The sequence below is a fragment of the Battus philenor genome, unplaced genomic scaffold, assembly GCF_028537555.1.
Source record: "Battus philenor isolate CCGP_79_NKW_IND1 unplaced genomic scaffold, ilBatPhil1.0.hap1 SCAF_4, whole genome shotgun sequence".
NCBI lineage: Eukaryota > Metazoa > Arthropoda > Insecta > Lepidoptera > Papilionidae > Battus > Battus philenor.
The window spans coordinates 11,218,086-11,243,688 of NW_027181704.1; the positions used below are offsets into that span (position 1 = coordinate 11,218,086).

Here is a 25,603-nt window from a genome sequence, read left to right on the forward strand (position 1 = left end):
GGAAGAATCGTAGCGAAAAAAGATTATCGCGTCTTTCTTGAGTAGGGTAGGCTAATGTACGTCAATTGCAGTCAAAGACAAGAAAATAGTAATAGCAGAGGTATACTAACATTTTTCTTGTAAAAAATTCAAGAACAATATCTAAGCAACAGTCCTTAATTAGGACAATAAGTTAATGTGGGCCATTTGAACAACCGCGTGTTTGACTATATCGGGAATGAAATTGTTGTCATCCTCCCTATAGTCTAAATTGTGCACTATGTAACTTTCATTTATTCGCAAAAATGAAACAAAAAGCCCTTTGAATACAGTTTCAAATGGTTAAGCGGATACTGCATTTGAGATGACCAATCAATTTAAGAAGTTTATTCATCAAAAACTTATAGTAAAAGTCTATAGTGTAGACTTTTAAATGATAATAAAGCTTGAAAGAAAATTGCTCTATTACTGTATTGAGAATATTGTTAATGAGGGCGTTTTTATCAAATTGGGCTCTTTTAGCAATCTTCTCATGGCCGCTCACTGTAAATTAGACAAAGTGGATAATTATAATAAAAATACCACTGAGAAAAAGCCCTCAAAAGGGTAGATCCCCACATCCATTTCACAATAATCATTTTTGCTACTCTAATGGCTTTCAGCAGCACTTCTCATATTATAATCATATAGCAAGGAGAAATATTATAATGAAGTATTTCACTAATTTTTAATGAAACGTAAATTTCTTTCCTGTAGCAGTTTTTTCTTACTAGAACTTTAAATAGGATTAATATGATTTATTGTAAATAGGATTTGTATATGTTAAATATAAATACAGACATTTGGGCCATAAATCAATAAATTAAAAAATTGAGAAACTGCAGCCAGTACTGTGAATAAAGTTGTTTAAATAAAAAGCAATGGTAGATGTTTTATCGCATAGTTTATTAATATTTCAGTAGACCCTTTACCAAATTATTTATAAGTAAATAAATAGAACTACATACTTGGTAATAAGTACCATTCCTTTATCGCACATTTTATATTGACAATGTCAACCAACTGTTTTAACCACAAATAAACTTTATCATAAAAACAAGCAAAACAGCTATATTATATTGCAAACGTTTCTAGATAATAAATAAATAACATTATATTTCTTTTATAGTTATTTTCTTTGTAAATATAACTCTGTATGTCAAACACTTACAAATTCACGCATCTAAATATTTTATCTGCACAAACAAATCTCGAAAAAATCGTTTATATTATTCATATATATATATATATATACTTTTTAAGTTATTACTGATCTAAGGCACAATCTGCTAATCTTGATATAGTTAACTATCACTCGTTATTCCGAACTGTTTTATTTATAAACAGTTATCATTTTTTATTAGTAAATATGTTATCTCTCTTATAATCATAACAGAATAAATGTAACAGAAAAATATAAACAAATGTTTTCCATCTCTCTACATTTACAAATAATTGCTTTTAAGGGATTTATCTATCTTATAACATACACACATAACAACTTAAAACAAAATTATAATGTTGGTAAGCTGTGTTTTGGTATTAAGGTGAGGATTGCTATACTAAAGCATTTCTGTTTGTAACAAATAATTATCGATTAATAATCATGGATAAAATTAAATATTTAATTCAGACAATATCATCAAATTTTAACAATTTAAAATTTATTGTAGCAACTACTCTTTTAGATTTTGTCATCTTTATACATAAAAACTTGTTATTATATTGAATGATGCCTAAAAATCTTTAAAAGGGGATTTTAAAAATACTTGTGTATATTCATTACTCAATTTACGATTTTTTTTGTCTAAAAACCATTCAATATGGTTTATGTCCACAGTTTCTCCCTACCACACGAAAAATAAAATTTTACACATAACCGCAACAATCAACAAGTGGTTTCCACAAAATAAATAAATCAAGTATGGAAAACAAGTACTATTATACTAATATAACTTGAATTCAACTGATAAACGTCCCTTACTTGATTTATTTATTGATGATGTTATTACCACAGAATAGATAACTTGATTAAATTTTTCGTACAACTGCAATTTTGTAAATATTTTATAATTACGATTTTTCCTTAATTAAAGTCTATTATCTATAAATATATTAACTCTATTAAATATTAAAGGCAATATCTATCGTTAGATATGGACGGATTAAGTAAAGGCGCCCAATGGGGTTACCAATTAATAATATTAATAGCTCTTAAACAAATCTACACTTAGCTAAGTTGCGGTGCAACGGTAGGGACCAAATATAAAGTAAATATTCAAGTCTAAATACAATAACCAACAATGAAACAGCATTATATAAGAATCTCTATAAATAAATATGTGTTGCTTGTTTCAGGTAACTCACTAGGTCCGACAAGTCAAGGACGGACTACCGCACACCGGCTTCTACACTAATAGCAAAGTGGAAATAACAAAACAAAATACATAACTTCGTTGGTAAACATAATTTCAGTTCCACCTAAGTCAATTTCGTAAACTTAATAGGCAAGACCACAACCGATATTAAGTACTTATTAGCTACAGGAATGTAAATCTCGAGTAAGATTTTTAATTTCAATAGTTTATAGGACCAATGATATGCGGATAGCGGAGTAGAACAAGACAAAAGTAAAATTAAATTCTTATTGCATCAGCGTCTAGTTATAGCAGTTACTTTAAATATAAAAATTGATTATAGTACCATATATAAATAAGAATAATTTAGAAATAATAACCAATATATTCCAACAACTGATTGAGCACACCAGGTCAATGATACTCTAAAACATTAAACTCCATGATTTTTGCAAAGAGCTTCAAACTCTCTCAAAACTCATAAGCATAATAACTGATTGAGTCATTGCCAATTTATTTCTGATATAAAGACAAAATATATGCGCAGGCACCAAACATAAGCACGCGTTAATTCTTGAGATTTAATTGACCTCAAAGGATTTAATTCAAAGCTATATCTTTGTGCGAACAGAACACCTAACATTCTTATTAACTGTTGAGCCTAGTTGAAATGATTGAGCAAATGCACTTTTTTCATAACAGATTTCGTATTTTTTTATCTTAACAATTAATATAAGGTTGATGTCGTTTAAGTACATGATGTTTACTTCTAGATCAGTATAATTTAGATTTATAAATAAATAACAACAAAACATTTTTTAAAACTTGTACATTAAGTATTAGTCGTGGACTCGCATCACATGCATTTAAGATAACATAAAATGGAATGTAGAATTTATAATTCCTGTCTGTCATAAAAATCACAAAATAAACATTATTGGGAATATAGGCTTAGCCTTTTTACTAATCTTGTTTTAACATTGAAATGTAAATATATATTAATTTGTACACTCTTCAATTTAAGTTTTAAAAACATTTGTAAAATTGACTATCGCACCAAAATACCTCGTAATAATTTTCTTTTCAAATAAACTTCGCGTACTATTAAGTACAATGATAAAATAATAAATAAAATAAAACTCTTTATAAGAAAAAATTCAAAGTATCACTTAATTCCCCCACCAAAGGCTATGGGTGTTGGTTAAAAATCTCATTTTATGGAATGTATCATATTACAATGGAATGTACAATGGAATGTACCTTGTGAATTTACTTCATTTTTATATTCTAGCTAAGTGAATTCCATATTGTACCTAGAGTTCACACTATCTCATCATAACCTTTTAGTTTTATACTAAAATATCTCCATACAAATAACCGATCATTAACTATCATAACCACTAAATAACTTTCAAAGTAATTTGCACTTTTTAAAATAACAGCTTCGGGGGGACGTTCAGCGTAAGACATTTTCGAAGCACTTTCACCTCAAGGTGCCCAATAATTTTTGAAAACTTTACAAAAATATTCCTATGGATGAAGTAGAGGTATACAAGAATCGAATAAATCAGGAAACAAACATCAAAACATGCAAGGTGAAGTACTTTCGAAGTGCTTACGGACTATGCACAAAAATGATGCGAAAAGTGCATTATTAAACATAAAGTCAATTATAGTCGAACGGCCCCCCTGCAAACAGTCATTGATGGCTCTTGCTCAGCAGGTGGGAGTTGAATTCGTAGACATTGCAGCACTGTTCCCCGCAGATGTTGCATTTCCATGGATTTGAGTCACAGTGACATCCTTTATGTAAGAAGTATAGCGTCGAGTCGGGGAATGTTATGGAGCAAAATGTACATACAAGCGACGAAGGTATCATCGCTGCATCGCCGTGAGTCGAAGTTATGACACCGCCTTCTGATGGCGACGCTCGGGATGTCTGCAATGTTATAGTACAAAACTACACCTTATTCATATATATTTCAGCAGTTTTGGATTAACTTAGATAATAATTAAATTTGTAATGAATGCAAACTAAACCTATGAACCATGACCTATGAAAAACTCTATTTAATGCCATGAATACAGATTTTACAATTTTATATAATTCTAATATGAAATAACAAATTCTACAATCTGATATTTTTTAATTAAAATAGATTTAATAAGAATACTAAAAACGTATTGTCGTGATTGAAAATAAGTTCCTGAATTTTTATTTTTCGTTTGTTACGTGTTCCATAATTTTTGTTGTCAAAAATTTGATAGTATATGGTTTTTGCATGTTCTTTTTTGCATGTTCCAAAAAACTTTTAAAGTACTTGTATCAAATTTTGGTGAAATTTTGTCAATCAAATGGCAGGGGTGAAGTGCATCATGAGTTCACGTTTTTTTCATTGCTACAGGGTAGTGAGGAAACAAATATGACCACCAAAATTACCATTCCACTAAAACACCCTCATTCACAATAATAAAAATTGGGTTTTGCACCATAACAGCCCTGTTAAAAAAACACTAACAATGCCTGTGACTTTTTCTTGTTGTCCAAAATGATGAAGATTATAAAAGGTTGATACTACATTTCAATTGACGAGATAAAAACAGAATAAAAAGAGGATATTTTATTTATTACTAAACATTGGATAATAATGCTATATAGAAACACAAAAACTACTTTCAGAAAGACCATTTTATTTTGAAATTGTCAGTCTTTTATGATGAACAATAAAATTAAGTATTTTTTCTTATTAACAATTACTTTGGTTTATGTATATTTTGTACACAAGATTTTTCTGATGAATTTAACTTCCTTAATGTTTGAGATGCATATATATGTATTTGTTTATATTTATGCTATTTTTTTTAATTAACAGGATCATCACTGTTATATATTACAAAAAATAAGATTATAGTTAAAATGGTAATCTGTATAATCATAAACAATTTTCATATAATACTTCGGTCCGCATAACAATATTAATAATCTAAATTGTTTCACTTTCTCACAGTGCAGTTTTTGCAGAATCCCTTTATTGTCTAAAATAAATCAATTGGTTCTTATTTTTTGTTTTATTGTGTTTACTTAACTTTGTACAGCAGGGATTTGTTATGACCTGAATAGCACTGCTGCCCTACTGGCATTTGCAGATAAGCCTAACACATCTTGGTAGGAAATCTATCGGGCTGCCAGGTAAGTTTTGGCTTGGGCCGCTACATACTAAAATTTTACTGAATTGGAACAACAGAGAATTAATTTATGGAGATAGGTGAGTTGAGTGTACAATGTATTGTTAAATACAATGAACATTTAAAAAAAGACCCAGTTTTCATTATGAAGATAAAATTAAAAAAAATACTTACATTTGATCCCCGTGATCGACCACGCGCTGAAATACGTCTACGTAAATCTTCTCGCAACAAACTTTTAAGTGGTGACACTTTGATCAAAGAAGATAAACTTGATGATACCCCGCGCTTATCTCCTCCGTTTGCTTCGCCGTCTCGCAATTCCCCAGCAACACCTTCCTCTAGTGTATTAGGCTCCTGAAATATTGATTTGTGCATAATAGATTAAACGCACATATATGATGTCCTATTAATCGACGTCAAGCCAGCATTGGCTGGGAGATAAGTAGTGGCTAACTGCAGAAAATTAATTTAAAAAAATCTACAACATGATTCAATTACGCTAACTTAAATATAGTAATAATTTGAAGACAATTATAGTTTTTTTTTAACACCAGGCCATTGTAATTTACGTTTATTTTGGCTAAAGAAAAATGTATTAGATGCATGTATTACCTAATCAACTTACTTCTGGCAAAATATCCGGACTATTTTAGGCAAGACATATTCACGCCATCCTATAGCCAAACTACTTTAAAAATCCTTTCTTTAAATATTCACCAATTTATAAGCCAAGTAGTTTTTAAAAGTACAATAATAAAACTTTCTTCTAAAATATTGGTCATTCTTATAGCAAGTTGATAGGTTAACTTGTATGAGTACTGCAAAACTTTCTAATAATTTTTTGTGTCAAAAATAAGGGCTCAATGTAAACACTTTGTTTTCTTCCCCCAAATAAATATTCTTTAAGGCAATGTTGAAATCAATTTCAAACCCTTATGAACGATGTCAACCACATTGAGAATCATTGCTTTAAATGGTCAAAATTTATAAATTTGCAGATTTCAAAATCATATTGGCCTCTAAAAAATTTTCTCACAATTGTGCAAATGTCATGCTCATCCAGTAATTTTATAACATAAAAACTAATTAAATAATTATGAAGAAATTGCACAAGTTTCATTGAAATTTTTTTAAATATTAATTGATAACAATTATCATTAATAAAGGTAGAATTTTCTTTAATTTACTTCTTCCTAATCATTCTATTAAGATAGTTATTAATAACAATAAACAATAACTTATGAATATTCCTACCTAACAAAGGAAAACTTGTGTAAGGTTTACCTGTTTAATAGGTATGAGAGTTATTGATGGTGTAATGTTGGTAGGAAGACCTGCCGACAAAGAACTGCTGGCCACAGCGCTATCTCCAGATTGTGGTGAACTAGGGCCCTCTCCATTAATTCGGGATTCTGATGAAATAAAATTTTTGTATGTGAAACATAATCATAATAATATTTTTTCTTTAATACATTATTAACCTAAACTTTAATAAAAAAAATATTTTTATAAATTGATTAACAATTTTAATTACCTGTGTTTCCTAAATGATTGGACTGGCCAGGTGAATATGTTTCATTATTATCAGGCATTGATATTTCAACATGTGGTGTTAAGTAATGCATGGGTGGTGTTGCATTATCTACAGAACGCTCCCCATTACTGTCACCACTGTCAGAATATGCAGCAGCAACGGACACTGATAGTCCTGAACCAAGTGATCCCAGGGCATTTATAGTACTTTGATCAATAGTACCATCTGCATAAGCAGCATTTGCTATACCAGCAGCAAGAAGCGACACAGAATTGTTTCCGGGACCTGGATTATCTAAGTCAATACCATGCCTGTAAAATAATTTTTATTTTTATTAAAAAGCTCTATACTAGATTTCTGTAATAAATACCTGTAAAAACATATTACCTGTTAAAAAAATGAACTCTCAGACTCTTCATAGTAGGAGCACGGTAGCTACAGAGTGGGCAAGTCTTTACAAGGTCATGTTGACCAACATGTTCGTTTTGAAAATGTGCACGCATAGCAATTTGTCGTTGAAAACCTCTGTTACATATTGGGCAATGATATGGCAAGCTTTTGGTGTGAGTTGTAAAGTGCTCAGCTAAATGGTCTTTCCTAAAAAATCTTTTTTGGCAAACACGACATTCATATGGTTTAACACCAGTGTGTCTCATTTTATGCCTGCGCATGTTTGCCCCATTTGAAAATTTCATGTTACACACATCGCATTCAAATAGTTTTCTGTGTGGCCGAGCGTCTGTATTTTGTGCTGCGGCCACATTGTTGTTATCTGGTGAACACTGAGCCATATGTGTGGTCAAAGCACGACTACTGAGAGTACTAAAACTGTTACATGTAGTACACTTTAACAAATTGCTGTTACCCCTTTTAGGGGTATCTTTACTGGCTGCTGGGGCCTGAAAGCGAGATATTTCATGTTAACCACTTTTTCACTATGAACACAATACATATATATTAAAAATCATATAATCAACTTTTTTAAAATAAATTGAACATTTATTTGATCATAAATAGTACAGCAGTGACTATGAATTGCTGAAAATAAGCAATTTTCCATTGGTAGCTTAAAGTGTAAGATACCCTTTATTACAAAGTATAAATTACATATTCAAGAACACCAGATATGTTAAGTCTTTTTTATAATCAGACGTATTGCTTCATCACAATTTCAAATTCACAAATAGCAGTCTTTTTACTACATGTAATTGGAAAATAAAAATCTTGATACATCACAATTTTACAGTAAAGCATGGTTATTCCATAAGACTGCATTCTCTTAGTTCCATCTAAATTTTAAAAAAAATTGAACATCATTGATATTTATATGATAGTTTGTGTAGTTATTTTTTTATAACAGTACATTTAAAAGAATCTAGTAATTCAAAATATTTTACTGTAAAAATTTCATGTGAAATAAAGTATAAATTAGATTTTATCAGTAACTATTTACATGTAATAGGCTTCATATAAAGTATACATACTATAAAACTACATACAACTGCCTAGTTTCTACTGAAATTTCCACATTAGTATAGAACTCCATCAGTTACAACAATAAAACATTTTATTGAATATTTATAAATCTATCTTCAATATATAGAGATATATTAAACAAATCAATATTGAAAACATAATGTTTCGTTTGATTTTTTTTAAATCCAAACTGCTATAATCAAAGCAAAATAAAATTTGTTAAATATTTTTTTAAACTTGAATAAAACACTACACACTAAGAATTTCTTTCAGCATATTCTATTTTCTTTAAAAAATTACATATTAACTTAGGTTACTAAACATCAATAGAACAGTTAATAAAAAAGGGATAATTATTAGTATTCGATAATCAATTACAATAAATACTGACCGGCTCATTTTTCACGACTGATAAATTCGGCGATACCGTGCCTGAATCGGCCTCCGTTTCCCCTTTTGATGACATCACATTACCAGGTCGCGGCCTTTCTGATCATCACTCTCCCACCTCGCGCGTCTATGAACAATAAATATAAACCCGTACCGTAATTGATGTTCTCCAAAATCAGAATTTCTTACAATATAGGAATTTCTAACAACTCGAAATAATTTGTAATATAATGTAAACTGTAAATAATGGCGAGTGACCCATTTAGGAATACACGAATTATCGACTTACGATAGACTATTTATAAATGTTATATCTATTGTATCCTATGCTTATCCTGTAGATATTACAACAAATGTGAAAAGAAAAGATAAGCGGTAAAAGAATAAATGTCCCACACAACTCGCTTACTTGATACGTCGACAGGCTGAACAGCGGTAATTTAGGGAGAGTTCGCTATGTGGCCTAATTCAATGCTTGAACTCTATGCACAAAATACGTGTTACACGAATAACTGTAAACGCACGAATAAGTGGGTCCCTACCTTAGCTCATATTAACTAAACACTTAATTACGTTATCACACTTATTCTGCTTTATTTTTTTATATATGAAAAGAAATCACAAACATTTAATCATGCCCATTCTGTAGCACTACCTACTTTTGCTCGACTGCGATGTGTTCAGTTCGGATAAATAAAACCGTGAGTGATTTGTCTTTTTTTACTCTTGTCTAAATTTCTATGTATGGCAACATCAAAACGGGAATAAAAACTTTAATGAATTAAACAAACAATGGTTTTTAGAAAATTAAAACTGAAACATCCGACTTTTACTTGTATAATATATGGCGCGGTTTAACCGTGAAAATAAAAACTTTCTTGTACATTATACCTTCTACAATACATATTACTTTCTGTTGTACCTTCTGAGTTTTTTAAAATTATGCATATTAATTATTTTGAAATCTAAAACCATCAGTAAAAAATATTTATTATATGTGCATATATTTTCAAAATTAAATAAGGACAAGGTTCATGTTATACAACACTTTTTGATAAGTATTGGTGTGAAAAATTAAAAGTTTTCGAGTTAATAGTTTATCTGATACCTACTAAGTCGATAAAAATTGCTATGATGGGAGTTTTATTTCAAACTTTTATTGAACGGAATAGTAGTAAGTAGTTAAGCCGATCATTATATCTATCCTATCTATGGAAAAGTATGAAGTAATACGTACAGGTGTTTCATAAAATATGTTCCCAATTAAGAAACACAAAATGGATTGAAACATTTTTTGATATTTTTAGTTATTTATTAGCTATAGTATCAAGAGTAGGTAATACTGTAGTAGTTAAACTACAGAATAATTAAGTATTATACAAGTCCATTATTCTTCAGTGCTTTAAGATGTCAACGACCAATATTTATTACCAATGATAACTTGCAGCACAGAAACTTGGTCTCTCTAAGCCTTATTGGCAAGTTTATTATCGCTTACCGCGCTATAGAAAGAACTATACTTTGGATTTCCCTACGTAATCGAGACATAAATGTGAAGACAGATTAAAGTACATATCTAAAGTAGGCAAGTTTATCAACATTCCAAGACATTTTCAAAAAAAAAAAAATTTCACAACTATTAAATGTGTATGAAAAAATTATTATAAATAATAACACAAATCGTATGTATTCACAGAATATGTAGAGTGAATTTAAAAATAGAAAATTCCTCACATTTACTTCGAATAGGTAGGCGTTGGGTAGACCCCCACTAAGCGGACCGACGATATAATCAAAATTGCGGTCATTGTAGCGATATTTGGGAGAAGCTTAAATACAAGCTGCAGTGGGCGTCTATCGACCAACATTGTAATGATGATGATGATTTTACTTCTCTTGAAAATTCTCTAAAATGCCGAATTATTATTGGTGGTAGCACTTCTCACTAATTCCTTTCGAAATGTAGTTAAAAGTGATCGATGTATGAATTTCTAGATAATATACTTTTAAAGAATTAAAAAAAAACATTTTCGTGTTCAAAAATGTATGTATGAAGGAGAGGTGGAGATGGAATAGTAAAAATATGTTTCATAAATGCGGACCATTAAAAATGTTTTCGTCCAATTATGAAAAACTAAAATACTTATTAAATAGTTTATTTAACTAAATATTTTATTTTTAAATAGTGGTAGAAACACATAATTTTTAATTAAAAATTTGTTAAACATTTTTCATTATTGCTTTATCTTAAAACCTTTATTGAATTGCAATGATACACGGCGTTGTTTTATTCCAGTTCTTCTTTCATTCAAACTAGACGGGCATCTAATATATATTTTTCTATAACTTAAATTATTTTAAAATAAATTAACTTTAATAAATAGATACCTTTAAACTATTTACGATTACAAATATAATATTATAAGTACCAAATAAGTTAAAAATATTTATAATGTAGATTTTTATCATGTTTCATAATCTTAGCCTTAATAATTTTGACCCAATGATTAAAACTTGATCATAGCTTTCGTTTTATCTTGACTTTAGTTGTTGGCATAATTGATTGTCTAGCATTGCACACTGTCAGTTTTGACTATTTGTCACGGAAGTATAATTGTGCAAAATAAATTGCTAAGAGATAAATAACTAGTGTATATTTTTGTTATAGCTTTTTGCAGTGGAAGCAAATCTTATTCCGCTGATTTGAACATCAGACTATTCAGGGATGTAGTATATGCTAGTCTTGGAATTGTAATTTGTTGTTATGTACGAGCATTGTGAAACGAAGTATTTAAATTTAAAAACACAAGAGCCTAGACCGTTGAACAAGCAATAAAAATGTGTTCTCCTTCAATCATGACATTTTTTAGCCAGTGGAGACTTTGGATTAGGCCTTTCTTAATTGCCTTATATTTTATATTAGTTATAATTCTTGTACCATTACTGGTACTTCATTCCATAAACAATGGGTTTACAAAATCCGATCAAGGTTCTTTAGTAGCTGGTGGATTTGTTTTAATGGCATTGCCTATTTCTATATGGCAAATTACACAACATATTGTACATTATACTAAACCATCATTGCAAAAGCATATAATCAGGTATTAAGAATGTATTATTATTAATAATTAAAATTATATACATATTTTCTACATTTTAATGACTTGTGTGTAAATTATTTTCTTTGGTAGCATATTGTTTATTTTCTAATGTAAAATTTTATATAAAACAAAGAAGAAAAGTTGGTTAAATTTATTGTTTACAGAATACTGTGGATGGTACCAATATATGCTTTAAATGCCTGGATTGGATTAGAGTTTCCAGAGCAATCCATATATATGGACTCTTTGAGAGAATGCTATGAAGCTTATGTGATATATAATTTCATGATTTATTTACTTAATTATCTTAATGAAGGTCAGGAATTGGAGGCTGTGCTTGAAACTAAACCACAAGTATATCATATTTTTCCATTATGCTGTTTAGCACCATGGGAAATGGGGAGGTAAGTTGCTATAATTCAAATTCAACATTATGACATTTAATTAGAGAATTTATTATTAAAGTGCATGTGCACAAAAATTTAAAAGAATTAGTGATCTCTGTTAAATAAATGAATAAAAATAAACTTGTGGTACTTGCTGTTAGGTTCCTTAGTGTTTCACTTATTTGTATTATATAATAAATTACCTAATGACATGGTAAATTTTGTTTAGTAAATTCAATAAATTTGTTAAGCACAATCTCTGCCCAAAGGCATATTACTCTATTTTATATATATTGTTAACAATAAAGATATGTGGAAATTAATTATACTGTTATAATTATACTGTTTTATGCAAAACAATTTTTTTTAATACAATTATCAAAAAAACTGCAAGGCCCACCAAATTTCTTGTTAATTGCTCTTTGCAGGTGGTGCATTATATAAACTTAAAATATATTAAGTATTTTTGACTTTGACTTTACTTTGAAAGAATAATATTCCCTGATAATGTTTTTCTAATAATGAGTTTTTGTTCCAGTGAGTTTGTGCATAATTGCAAGCATGGAATCCTGCAGTACACATTGGTGAGGCCACTGACTACAATAATATCTATGATCTGTGAACTGTGTGGTGTATATGGAGAGAGTGATTTTAGTTCAAATGTAGCTTTCCCCTATATAATTGCCATCAACAATTTATCACAGTTTGTAGCTATGTATTGCCTTGTGCTTTTCTATAGGGCAAACAAAGAAGAACTAAAACCGATGAAGCCTATAGGAAAATTTCTTTGCATTAAAGCTGTTGTTTTCTTTTCATTTTTGTAAGTAAATTTGGTATTTACTTTTCACCATTTTTATAAAAATAAATACAAAGTCTTAAATATTCATATTTATTCAAATTTCAAAGTTACTTTGATAAGAAATATGTTTACAGCCAAGGTGTTATAATCAATATTTTGGTATACTGCGGAGTGATATCAACAATATTTGATATATCTGACAAAGATAAGATCAAAGTCATTTCTTCTAAATTACAGGTAAGATAATTTTTTCTGAAAAACTTATGTTATAAATAATATAACTTATCAATGTTTGTAAAAATATCATAAATAAATTTATTGATTCTTTTATTTGTTATTACTTGAAATAATTTGACCAGAAAGAATGAATAAATAGATTACTTGAAACTTTAACACATTTTTTAACTTTTTATAACTAATATAATTAATTTTTGGAAATTTTAATGCCATCTATTAAAATAGTATATGATGCTGTAAAATTTTATACTGTAACTATATTCTTTTTCATTTGATAAAGTATTATTGAGGTTATAATATTTTCAATATTCACAGACTTTTACTGTCAATGAAGATCACATAGTAGTGACCCAAACTAATAGTAATATAATAGTTTTATTTAAACTGTTCATAATGATATGTGACCACTATTTGGACTTAATTTTTGCCTATTTCCTTACTTTTTATGCCTTGGTAATGTACAATACAAAATTAAAATTAAAAAAACTTTACTAATTATTTAATTTCTTTTAGGATTTCCTCATTTGTATAGAAATGTTTCTTGCTGCAATAGCACATCACTACAGCTTTTCATACAAACCTTATGTTTCCCCATTTGATCCTGATCGCTCCTGCCTTGGATCTTTTTTGGCAATGTGGGATGTTTCTGATGTGAAACGTGACATAACAGAACATCTCGGTGTAGTGGGTATGTACAGTTTATTTTATTAGTTACAGTGACCTACCATTAAACATAATCCCATATATTAGGTTGAGAATATGCCCGAATCTCTGGAGATATTCATTTGATTTAAATATAATACATCTCTGTATTATATTATTTTAGCTTAAGATTTTCACTGCTGGAAATAGCTTGTTTGATGAGATTTCCTATAGAAACAATACATACAACTGACTTGGCATAATGCATCTTCCTTAAACAAAATACATACAAAAGTAGTTTAGTACTAAACAAATATGAAAATATTTTCTATTGTCAATTTAAATTATTATGTTGGTTTAAGTCTTATTGTGCTGTAAGTTAAGAAAATATAGACTACATACATAAAAAAAGTTTTTGTGGGAATATTCACTGGTTTTACTCAATGTAATTCCAGTTTAAAAGTCTTCAACTCATTTGTGGCTATATGATTCATTAATATCTCTTTTGTTAACAGGAAGTTCATTCAGTAGACGTCTAAGAGGAAAATCAATGTATCATATGACGAGAGGCTACGACGAAAGCTCTAGATTGGTGACCGAACCAGTGCCATCAAGCTCGGCTCCTAATTTAACCTTGGAAACAGAACCACCGAATGTCGACATTCGATCTACAACTTATGGTTCTATCGAGAATACTGTTACGACGGGTTCATTGAACTCTGAAACTGATCCACTAATTGATATATCCAATGATACAAGCCGAAGACAAGATCCAAAAGTCTAAAGTAGATAGGAATCACAAATTTATATAAATAGTTACTATATAAAATATTTTCGCTATTGTATAGTACATGTCTTGCATAATTTTAACGAAAGTGATATCAATAATTATATGTTTAAGTAGATTGAATTTCAGCATTCCTTATGAAAACATTTCTTGTTATTATTTGTACTTAATCAAAGTATTTGAATAATAAACCATAATTAATATTATTTTATGGTATTAAAATCTAGAAAACTTTTTATTCTCATGTATTTACTCTTAATAATTTAACTTTTATGGTCATAACAATGGTTTAAACAGTTTATGTAAAAGAAACAGGTTCTGTTTATATTATTTTTGCAAGATTGCTCTGTTAAACAGTTTACAAAAATCAATGTTGTTACAAAAATCATTTTTGTAGATTAGCTAGTCATCAGATCTAAATAGTTTATAAGAAATGTAATTATATCTCATGTAACTTGCTTATTATCAAATGTCTTATGTAATTCTTCAGAACACAAATTTCTGGGTTATATTTATGTAACATGATTTTTTTTTTGCAATTTACATAGATTTATATAAGTTGATTTTTCATAATTTTGTTACATGTAAGTTGTGATATTGCGCATTGTGGTGTTAAAATTATATTATTTAAACAGAGATTTAAATAAATTTACGTTATTGTAATTGACTTATTTTTCATTTCTTTTCCTAAAATCTGCAAATCATGTAGTTTCTGTCGAAATTATCACAATTGATTCAAAATCTGACTTTATCTTTTCTTTAAGTAATGAACAGCAACCATTTTGGAGGATTCAGTAGGTTCATTTAGGTCTGGTTTTCATTATATTTTTTATTTTACTGAGAAGCCAGTCACCTCTAAGGTATGTTTAGATGGATGGTTAAACGTAAACTGTTGATAACGTAACTTGCGGAAAAAGCGTGAGTTAGAGTAATGTCATATCAACCTATGTCTTAGACGATTACCACATTGCATATTAAATTTTCTTTTACGAGACCATTTAGATAGGTACCTTTAGGATGTATATGTCACATGTGGACTAGGACAATTATGTTCCGATACATAAAGCGAAGTAATGTAACTATTTTAATCCCATTATGTCTTGTGTTTTACGACCTTACTCGACTAACGCGGCCCATATAGCTTATAATGAAATTCCTCTTCCTATAAATTATTAAATGTTATATATAATCTCTGAATGTGTGTTTCCTATAGTTGACCAATTATGAATGATGCTAATCAGATGTCGTATATTAAAATGTAAATTTTCGAAACCCCTATATCGCCTTTAGGATAGAGCGTCGTCGTGAGAGCCGAAGAAAAGTATATATAAGAGCGCCGCCGCTGTAAATATTGACGGCAGACTGACATAATGTAGTGGCCGTTATTAAAAAAAAAACGTACCTGCAGTCTATTATACAAATAGATTGCATTTTATTAAAGCCGATCCGATACTTTACCTCTATTGAGAAAATACCGGCGAGTGATATGGATCATCATACTATACAATATATATAACTACACTTGCTTGTAAACAAGTACACTGAAAATATTTTTTTCTTTTAAATTATCTATCACTAACTTATTGCAGCCGTCTTTATAATTTCTCAGTGAATTTATTATAAAATAATCTTTTCAGCCATAGGACGTCTACAGCTGGACTTAGGTTTCCAACTTAGATTTACAATAGGACTGGTTGACGGCACACTGCATTCAGCATCTTCTGCTAACAAGGTCGTCGTGGTGATATTATGCGCTGCGCTTGCCGATTCGTAGTCTTCCTTTCAGAACATTAAGGCACTAGCGGTTATCCCACTGCTACATATAAGTAAACATGCAACCAAAACTCATATGATAACTTATTAATAAATAAAATTCGTATTGTCATACAATATTCAATTATTTTTAAAGAGAAAAAATGAAACTAGATGAAATGTAATTTTAAGTTTTTTTTTCAATTTAATATTTAATTTGTGTACGTAAAATAAATCATTAATTTACAATTACACTAGCCTTTAGGCACTTACTGGTAAACATTTATTTAATAAAATACTGGCGATATTACAATCATGTTATTCTCTTGTATAAAATTTCTCTCGAGAGATGAAGCAAACCGGTTACGTTCTTAAGAACTAAAACTACAAAGCAATATATCTTTTAAAGATATTAAACTTAAAGCTTGTAATTAGGAAGGTGATATGTGATTTACTAATCATCATACTTCTATCTTTCATCTTATTACAAATATATTTGATATGTATATTTTTAAGCTAACAAACACTATACAATGATAATTCATGACAATTATTTTAGTATACATATACAAGGCATATAATATAAAATTACATATATTAGGTAATGGAAAGTTATGTTTTGTTATTTATTTTTAGTTTAATTAATATTAAATTTTGGAGGGACTAGAGAGTAATGTCGTTTCTGTGCATGTCTATATTTGATTGCCATTAGGTAGCTCATTACATACTTGCAAGACGTTGTAAACTAGATGGCAAAAGGTTGTTGATAACGAAAGTGAATATATTGTCGATAAGAAATAAAAACTTGTAAAAAATGTGGTCGGGTGATTTTGACTTAAGAAAGCGACATTACTTTCTGGTCCACCTTATATTTATGAGACACTGAAGATTATGAAACTATTAAGCTAAAGTTCCGGAATCTGGAACAGTTTACGTACTAAATTCAGTCAATTATGACACATAAAATATGTTACTGTGTTACATATAATAAATTATTTTTGGAATATCACACACAAGACTATTATGTGTAATTCTTTTTTTTAAGTAAGTACATATTTGTGGAATGTATATTATAAACATGTCAAATTAATGACGTCATTGATAAGTCAAGAAGAAACTATTTAGCTAATTATTTATGTTTAATAATTTCCATGAAATGTAAAAGTTAAATTACATTTTTAATATTTTAAGTTGGAGTCTATAGCTAGATTACTCAATCGAAACTTTTTAATTCACTTCTTGTTTTACTGAAATTCTCAAGAGCACTTAAACCCGCTTTTAAGCTGTTCATTTCAATTTTATTCCAAATAGTTCCCATCATAAAATAATAGAAGCAAAAACCTGTTATAACAATTTTTACAATGTCAGCCAGTATATAATGTGGCCAGAAACCTACAGTACCAATCAAAAACATAAATAATAGTCCTCCACAAGTGAGGAATAGATGTTTAGACTTTGTTATAGTAATGGTTGCATCTTGACATACTTTAATTGCTTGAGCAATAGTGTCGTCGAAACGATCTTCTGCGCTTTGTTGCCTATGACTTTTTTTTCCATTATTAACTCTCAAGCGTATTTCTAATGATACAGCATTGTGGTCAGAGTAAGAAAAATCCTCACCTGGAACTCTCTCTTCTAAGGGATTGCCAAAATTTATTACATCAGCCTAGAATAAAAACATATGCTGCCATCAAATGGACAGTTAATTTTATACTAAGAAATATTTCAATTCAAAAAACTTCTAACAAATATAGCACATCACAGAATTATGACTTATGGGGAAAAAGTATTTTCGATATTGTAAACAAGAAATTTTGTTAAATAAATACATCATTTTAAAAGTAAGTAACACTCCATACAAAGAATATCTAAACATTTTGTATGCCCAGTGTTAAACCTTGTTTTGCCATGATAATAATCAATAAACACTACTCGAAAAAGTAATGAGTGTTTGAGAAAAAATTTCGACAAAGAAAAATTTAATGACAAATTTACTTTTTAAGTTTGCCTTTGAGTTGTTCTATCTTACAGAGGATGCATTCATTTTCATGTGTTTAATATTTGAATTTTGCTCTCAATTATAATAATGAAAGTTGAAATCTGAAACATGTGGCGGGGAATGATTATATTATTGTTTTTTAAAATATATACTAGCATTTGCATCTCTAGTAATAAAGAAGTTACCATCGGGCAATTTTATAGCATTCTTTTCTTGTTAGATAATAGCTAGTGTTGATATAATCATGTTTAGTTAACAATTGGCATCTTACGATTAACCAATAAATTTCTTGGTCAGTCTGATATCTAAAAGGAAACAAATTTCTAGCAAATTTACTGAACACACTATTAATTACTTTTAAATATAAAGCATGGTGTTCATTCCATTAAATAGGATAAATATATGCAGAAAACATTTTAACATAAGTAAATCAGGAAAAGTGTCAGTTTAATTTTAATTCAAATTTTATACAACCATATGTTATATTGGTTTTAAGTTTTAGCGGAGTTAAAAAAAATGGGTAACAAGAACTTACCTCCCATAAAGAACTAAGCTTGAATAATATGTGGTCAATTCTTTTCCCTTCTGGTGCAGATTTGGCCAATTTAGTATCAGAGTAACTATTGTTGGCATTGTCACAGGTGCCCGATGGTTTACCAATTGATGGGTTACTTCCTTCACACTTCATTACGTATGGATCCATCAATGATGGTAGTTGAGTAATAAGTCTGAATAGATTAAAGTTCAATCAATATATTTGTTTACATACAACAAAAAAGACATTTTATATTCAACTATAAAAATTATCAGAGATGGACCAATTTGTGTATTTGCCTAAGTTACTTTTTGGATAAGCATTAATGCAGATGGTTAGACCTAAGGTTGTCAGAAAATGCTGGATGCAAGCCCAATTTATTTTTTCCTGGATACTAAGACATAGGATATTCACCGATAAAACAGAAACACAATAATAGTCTCCAGGTCTAAATATACAAGTTGTTTGACTATAGATGCAAAAACTCAAACCTTTTGCTGACAAATAGGCTATACTTTCAGACAATTAAAGCTTTTACATGTATATTGTCACTTTGAATTTGCATTTATATTGTTGTAACAACAGCTTGATTGAATTATTTGTTATAAAGTACAGTAAATTCATTAAATATTTTTTAGTTATCTAGAAATTTTTAATTAATCATATTAAGGCAAAATGTTTTATAAGTAGCAAGAAATTACAGATAAATTTTAAAAATGACTGTCCTAAAATGTGTGTATATTTTACTCATGAATTGATGTGTTAAGCCCGTTACTTTACTTTCGTAAATTAACACTCAGTTAATATTTATTTGAACAAAAATAAGATGAATTTTATACCCTTTATCAATTTTTTTTTAAATTTGCCATCAGAGCCTTGACTACATGCATGTATGAGAATATAATAACTAAATTAAAAAAACAATATATGTGTATATGTACTTGAATGATAAATCTCCAGGTGCTGTGTTAAGGTCGCCTGCCAGAATAGATACATCTGCAGGAGAAGTAGTAAGATTAACAAATTCTGCAGTTGAGTAAGCTTGAAGTACTCTATGTGCTAAGTACATGTCATCTTCATGATATTCCGCATGAAGCTGTAAGCAATAATTATAAATCAAAAACTTATATATAAGAAAAGACTTATTCATAAAAAGAATAAACTCAACAGGAGGCTCACATAATGTTAGTATGTTAATGAGCAATGTTATTTTAGTTATTTGTTTGGTATCACTTACATGTGTGCAGTAGACATTGATGAGCTTATCTTCATATCTTATTCTACATAAACCTACACCTTTCCCACCAAACCAATCACCATGGTGAATTTTATGAATATAACCATTAAGAGGCCATTGATGAAAGAATACATCCTGGATCAACCACTTGGAAAACACACATAGACCTGACCCAAGTACACCACTGAAAAATTAACTTGTAATTATCAATATTCTTTTACAAATTTCCTTTTGTAAGTCTTTATTACCTGTAGAAATAATGTGAATATGGTAGAATAGATTTGAGACTGTCCTTTAAAAACAAATAATCTTTTTCACTCCAAATCTCTTGTAAACATACAATTGTATGTGAACTAGTTACGAGGTATTTTGATATAGCATTTATTCTTTCTTTACGATTTTTAGAAACGGCTGGTATTCCCCTGAAATTATTATAGACTTACAATGTATTGTGAATTTGTCGTAAATCATAAAATATTTATAAATTTGATTTGAGTTACCAGCAATTTAATGTAAAAATATTTAGAGTAAATTCCATATTTTATCAGATTGTATATTCTAATTTCTGTAACAAATTCCTATTTTTGGTTTCTGTTATCACAGCGATTATTAACACCTAATTAAATTAATCAGCTTTAAGATGCTGTTAAAATAAATAGTTCTTAAATTAATTAGTAACGTTTACGGCAACAGAAGCAATTTATTCAAGAATGTTAACTAATATTTATTAGTTAATAATAACAATAAATAAAAATCACTCATGTAAGTACAACTTTCTTTCAATGCATTGACAATGACAGTTTAGAGTGTTGCTAGGAAAACGTACCGAAAGATTATGTAAAAGAAATAATTAAATATTATAAGGTTTAAAATTTTATTGGTTTACTGAACATACCCAAAACTAGTAATCTTGTTTAAGAAATAAACATTTTTAAAGAATTTTTTATATATATGTACGTCATTAGAAGTTTCTCAATGCACGAGTTATGATTAATAGTTACGAGCTCAGCGTTACATTACATATACTCACTAGAAAATGTCTTCAAGGATAACAGTATACTCATGGATTATGATAACAATTTAATTACTTAACTACAATGAAGTGAAATTAAAATTTGAGCCCTTAAATTGCAACTTTGAAATACAAAGAATTTATAAATTATTACACGTTTATGAAAATTTGTCAAAATAGGTTTATCGTTTCTGTCTAAATTTTTAGCAAACATTAAAATATGGTAAAGTTAGTACAATTTTACAAAAAAACCACAATTAAAATTTAGTTCTGAAATAAATATTTAATGTCATCGGAATAATTGATTTAACAATTCATATAATTAAGAATTATTTACGTCTGTGTTTAATGTTTTTCCATCCAAACCTAAAATTCCCGCAAGCTTAAGAGCAGTTGTTACTTTAAGCGAATTCTTGTCTTTTCTATGTTTGCGCACAGTAGTATTAACTTTCCTCCTCTCTCTCTTCCCATCTCTATGCAATTTGAGGTGTTCATTTAATTTTGCCTAAAATTGTTTTGACATTTTAAAAAAAAAACTAAAAAAGACAAAGTTAATTTAACATGTTTTTTTTTTCACTACAGTACCTTTGTGCTAAATTCACCAGGACACACAGTACACAAGTGTTTAATTTTCTTGTGTTTTATTAATATATGTTGTGTTAGATTACTATTTCTCGAGTAACGTCTGAAAAAAATAATTACAAAATAATTCAGGACAAAAACTAGCACACAAAGCCATATATAAGTTGCCATAAATATTAATACAAACAAAAATAGTATTGTATTTTTATCAAAATAAAATCAAAAGCCAAATTAGGTCAAGGGGATGTGAAAATAATTCAGGACAAAAACTAGCACACAAAGCCATATATAAGTTGCCATAAATATTAATACAAACAAAAATAGTATTGTATTTTTATCAAAATAAAATCAAAAGCCAAATTAGTTCAAAGGGATGTGAAAATTTTATTCATCATCAATGCTTCAGAGTTTCTTATTAGTTTTTCTCAGTATGTGGCGCGTTACGAACTAATGTAAACTTAGTTTTATGCCGATTATAATAAATCACTGCAATTTCTCATGTAACAAAGCTATTTTGCTTCTTTAGCTACATTCATTTTACAAGTTTTTATATACTAAAACGTTGTTACATATAAAACTATCATATGTAAAAAGAGTGTATTAGAAGGTTTTATTAAGTTCCTTTCTTGATTTAGATTAGTATATTTTCACTATTTTTAATGTACCTATATATTATAGATTTAAAATATTAATTCAAGATATTATGAAACTATGTTTTCAGATTCCTAAACATTCTAATCTTAAATAAATTAACAGTAAAAAAAAACCTGAAGCAGTTGGAATAAGGGCATAAAAATTTCCGTGGGTTTTGTATATTCATGTGACTTTGTAGATGTCTTATAATGTAACTCCTCTGATTATATACTTTACCACATTCATTACAAATGTATTCTGAAAAACAAAAAAAGATTGTTGTTTAAAGTACTATTTCAATAAAGCTTCAGTTTGTAAATATCTGTATAATGTTAATTTTTTGTTACTTAATTACATATTCCAAAAATTTAGTTTTTTTTTTCAATAGGCTTATAAAATATTAGTGTTGTACATACTTTGAGCAGAATGTTCAGACTTTTTGTGTTTCTGATATTTAGACCAATGATTGAATATTAGGGTACAGCATTCACATTTATAAGACTTATGACACCTCATATGTTTCTTTTTTTCATAAAGTGTTACAAACTCCTTTGAACAGGTTTCACATCTGAAAAGTTGTTATGTGTTTTAGCACTAGCTATTGTTGTATCAACTAGAGAACAGTGGGTTACAAAATGTTACTCCAATCTGGTAGAATAAGTAGTGTTGGTATAAGTTAAGACTTCAGGTGCAAAACATGTAAACATGGGTCTCTAGGTTCTGGGATGCCAGCTTCGGACCGGCAAGCACTACATAAGACATCTACCAACAAGGTGGTCAGATAACCTGGTTAAGGTCACAAAACATTGGATCTTGGTCACTTCTTACTGGTCCTATTAGAAATCTATCTAGATAATCTACAGCTAAAACAATGATGATGATAATAAAGTTAACACTTAGTAAGGAAGACCACAAGCATAGAATGAAAATTAGACTAAGTGGTATCCACTCTGCCATCTCTCACCTAGTGAAGCTCTAAATATCAACAATTAACAATAACACAGTAGTATGTCTATTTATTTACTCTTTTTACAGATTTTGTAATGGCAGACTTTATATCTTAAGTTCTCCTTTACATGTCAAACCAGTGTGGTGCAGAAACAACATATATATGTGATACAAATCCAATAATATTATTAACATTTAGAATAGTATATATTACATATACATGATAAAGACTACTAATAAATATATATAATACAAAAACTATTATTTAATGAATAAATAATATTTTTAAATATAATGAATACATAATTTACATATACTTATAAGTATAGTATAAAAACACAATGTCTACATTTTATAGATTCTTCTATCAATGGGTCTTGAACCATCTTTTACACATATAATGATTCACTGGCACTGTAACTCTAAGGGAAATGTCCAAACCGAAACAGAAAACTTTGAAAGAAAAAGAAGAATGAAATTTCTCTTATGAATTTATAAATAAACTTACTTGAAAGCTTTGACTCCATTGTGTATATACATGTGAGCACTCAATTGATGTTTTTTTCTACACTGAGCATTACAAAAATCACACACAAAGGGAAGAGATACCACATGTTTCTGTCTTATGTGCTTTTTTAGGTTTTGTCTATTTGAATAAGTCTTTAAACATTGTGGACAACTGTAAATAATGATCAACAAATTTAATAAACTATTGACATAACATAGTAATAACTAAACAATTAATTTTTTATACACTCCATGAATGTAACACAACTTTAAGTGAATAGTTTTTAAAGAAGCAATTTTTAATGTTGTTGAAAAATTATGTTAACCAGTGGTGAAATCGAAATTTTGCACAGAATCGATAGAAGGAAAGTAAAAATAGTACCTGTATATAATATTGGTTTTAACTTGTTTATGTGCACTAGCTATGTGTCGATTCATATGACTTTTATTTGAGTAAGCTTTAGAACAATTTTCCCAAGGGCATGGAAAAGGTTTCTGTAAAATTTCTTGTAAATTATTATATTGACGTTGGTGACAGAAAACCACTGAATAATTAACTTACAATATTAAAATGGCTTAGTAAATGTTGTTCTAATCTATATGGTCTATTGTATTTGTTGTCACATCCTGCTTGAGTGCATAAATAAATCTTTTCTTTCTTTTTGGACATGTTGAATACATTAGTTGCACAATATTAGAATTCGTTTATAAGTTTATTAAGTGTACGAAAGAAAAATCGCATCATTGTTTAAAACTAGAACACATGTAGCAAATGTTGAAAACTCATTAGCAAATATCAACTTTGCTAATATAAATATATCAGATATCGAGTAATTAAATAAATTAAACAAACGCATTATATTATGAACTGCTGTCTAATTTATAACTAATTGATAGAAAGACCTAAGAAATACATGTGCCAATAATTTAAATATGTCGCGAAGCAAATCTAAACTGACGCATGAATAAATAGTCAAAAGTTGTATTGTTGTGACTGAACACTGACAGGTGTCAAAAATGTCAGTGAATTTAACTGAATAACAGTTGTCTTTGTTTAACGCACTAAAAAAACATTTAAACCCAATTTTTTATTATTATATGAAGTAAGATTATAATAGATAGTTTTATTTACTTTTATAAAGAGTATTAGGTTACTTCTTATTTTTGTTCAATTAATTTAACTATACCCTTGGAATATTATCCAATAAATACAATAAATGGTTTTTCTTGTTCGTGGTAGTTAATATAATTCTACCTCATTCTAAAATAATTTAACATAGTTTCGAGACTACGTTAGTAATCCATCAAAATTTTTAAAAAATGTTTATTTATTGGAGAAATATCAAAATATATTAATATAAAACCCTAGTACTTCATACTTATTTTTCTGTATAGAACATAGTTTTCGCTCTCTAAGCATTTTATACTTTTAAATTATTTAAAAAATAATTTCCTCAATGATCGTAATAAATATTATCATTA

The 25,603-nt window shown here is 28.7% G+C and overlaps 4 protein-coding genes across 7 annotated transcripts; 1 reads left to right on the plus strand and 3 right to left on the minus strand.

Moving 5' to 3' along the window:
* Positions 1 to 937: 937 nt before the first annotated feature.
* Positions 938 to 9,701, minus strand: LOC137928769 (zinc finger protein ztf-16). 4 transcript variants are annotated; one of them, XM_068771734.1, is made up of 7 exons: positions 9,624 to 9,701; positions 8,966 to 9,091; positions 7,486 to 7,997; positions 7,099 to 7,409; positions 6,849 to 6,976; positions 5,736 to 5,918; positions 938 to 4,314 (listed from the first exon to the last, which is right to left on the minus strand). In XM_068771734.1, the coding sequence occupies exons 2-7, from the start codon at positions 9,038 to 9,040 to the stop codon at positions 4,075 to 4,077; spliced, it is 1,449 nt and encodes a 482-aa protein (XP_068627835.1). In that variant the 5' UTR covers positions 9,041 to 9,091; positions 9,624 to 9,701; the 3' UTR covers positions 938 to 4,074. The 4 variants fall into 4 exon arrangements, with proteins under 4 accessions (XP_068627835.1, XP_068627836.1, XP_068627834.1 ...); XM_068771735.1 differs by having other exon boundaries at positions 9,620 to 9,638; XM_068771733.1 differs by lacking the exon at positions 9,624 to 9,701 and adding an exon at positions 9,507 to 9,617.
* Positions 9,702 to 11,537: 1,836 nt separating this feature from the next.
* Positions 11,538 to 15,196, plus strand: LOC137928735 (transmembrane protein 184C). Its single transcript, XM_068771688.1, has 6 exons — positions 11,538 to 12,065; positions 12,230 to 12,469; positions 12,990 to 13,271; positions 13,385 to 13,487; positions 14,001 to 14,175; positions 14,645 to 15,196. The coding sequence occupies exons 1-6, from the start codon at positions 11,803 to 11,805 to the stop codon at positions 14,911 to 14,913; spliced, it is 1,332 nt and encodes a 443-aa protein (XP_068627789.1). The 5' UTR covers positions 11,538 to 11,802; the 3' UTR covers positions 14,914 to 15,196.
* Positions 15,197 to 16,949: 1,753 nt separating this feature from the next.
* Positions 16,950 to 21,065, minus strand: nSMase (neutral sphingomyelinase). Its single transcript, XM_068771680.1, has 6 exons — positions 20,940 to 21,065; positions 20,688 to 20,861; positions 20,440 to 20,623; positions 20,144 to 20,298; positions 19,203 to 19,395; positions 16,950 to 18,334 (listed from the first exon to the last, which is right to left on the minus strand). Exons 1-6 carry the CDS (start codon positions 20,975 to 20,977, stop codon positions 17,882 to 17,884), a joined length of 1,197 nt encoding a protein of 398 aa, XP_068627781.1. The 5' UTR covers positions 20,978 to 21,065; the 3' UTR covers positions 16,950 to 17,881.
* Positions 21,066 to 21,509: 444 nt separating this feature from the next.
* On the minus strand, positions 21,510 to 25,036 carry LOC137928878 (transcription factor IIIA-like). The gene is made up of 7 exons (XM_068771882.1): positions 24,684 to 25,036; positions 24,504 to 24,616; positions 24,123 to 24,293; positions 23,083 to 23,234; positions 22,801 to 22,924; positions 22,037 to 22,136; positions 21,510 to 21,956 (listed from the first exon to the last, which is right to left on the minus strand). Exons 1-7 carry the CDS (start codon positions 24,789 to 24,791, stop codon positions 21,774 to 21,776), a joined length of 951 nt encoding a protein of 316 aa, XP_068627983.1. The 5' UTR covers positions 24,792 to 25,036; the 3' UTR covers positions 21,510 to 21,773.
* Positions 25,037 to 25,603: the final 567 nt, after the last annotated feature.

Excerpts from the sequence above, each read along its gene's own strand:
- LOC137928769 (XM_068771734.1), bottom strand. The coding sequence starts at position 9,040 with ATGTCATCAAAAGGGGAAACGGAGGCCGATTCAGGCACGGTATCGCCG. Across the intron at positions 7,998-8,965 it reads CAGTCGTGAAAAATGAGCCG|GCCCCAGCAGCCAGTAAAGA; the intron begins GTCAGTATTTAT and ends TCTCGCTTTCAG. Across the intron at positions 5,919-6,848 it reads CTCTCATACCTATTAAACAG|GAGCCTAATACACTAGAGGA; the intron begins GTAAACCTTACA and ends TCAATATTTCAG.
- LOC137928735 (XM_068771688.1), top strand. The coding sequence starts at position 11,803 with ATGTGTTCTCCTTCAATCATGACATTTTTTAGCCAGTGGAGACTTTGG. Across the intron at positions 13,488-14,000 it reads TCATTTCTTCTAAATTACAG|GATTTCCTCATTTGTATAGA; the intron begins GTAAGATAATTT and ends AATTTCTTTTAG. Across the intron at positions 14,176-14,644 it reads AGAACATCTCGGTGTAGTGG|GAAGTTCATTCAGTAGACGT; the intron begins GTATGTACAGTT and ends TTTTGTTAACAG.
- nSMase (XM_068771680.1), bottom strand. The coding sequence starts at position 20,977 with ATGGAATTTACTCTAAATATTTTTACATTAAATTGCTG. Across the intron at positions 20,624-20,687 it reads TATTCACATTATTTCTACAG|TGGTGTACTTGGGTCAGGTC; the intron begins GTAATAAAGACT and ends TTAATTTTTCAG. Across the intron at positions 19,396-20,143 it reads CCTGGAGATTTATCATTCAA|ACTTATTACTCAACTACCAT; the intron begins GTACATATACAC and ends TAATCTATTCAG.
- LOC137928878 (XM_068771882.1), bottom strand. The coding sequence starts at position 24,791 with ATGTCCAAAAAGAAAGAAAAGATTTATTTATGCACTCAAGCAGGATGT. Across the intron at positions 24,617-24,683 it reads TACTAAGCCATTTTAATATT|AAACCTTTTCCATGCCCTTG; the intron begins GTAAGTTAATTA and ends GAAATTTTACAG. Across the intron at positions 22,137-22,800 it reads CCTTATTCCAACTGCTTCAG|ACGTTACTCGAGAAATAGTA; the intron begins GTTTTTTTTTAC and ends TATTTTTTTCAG.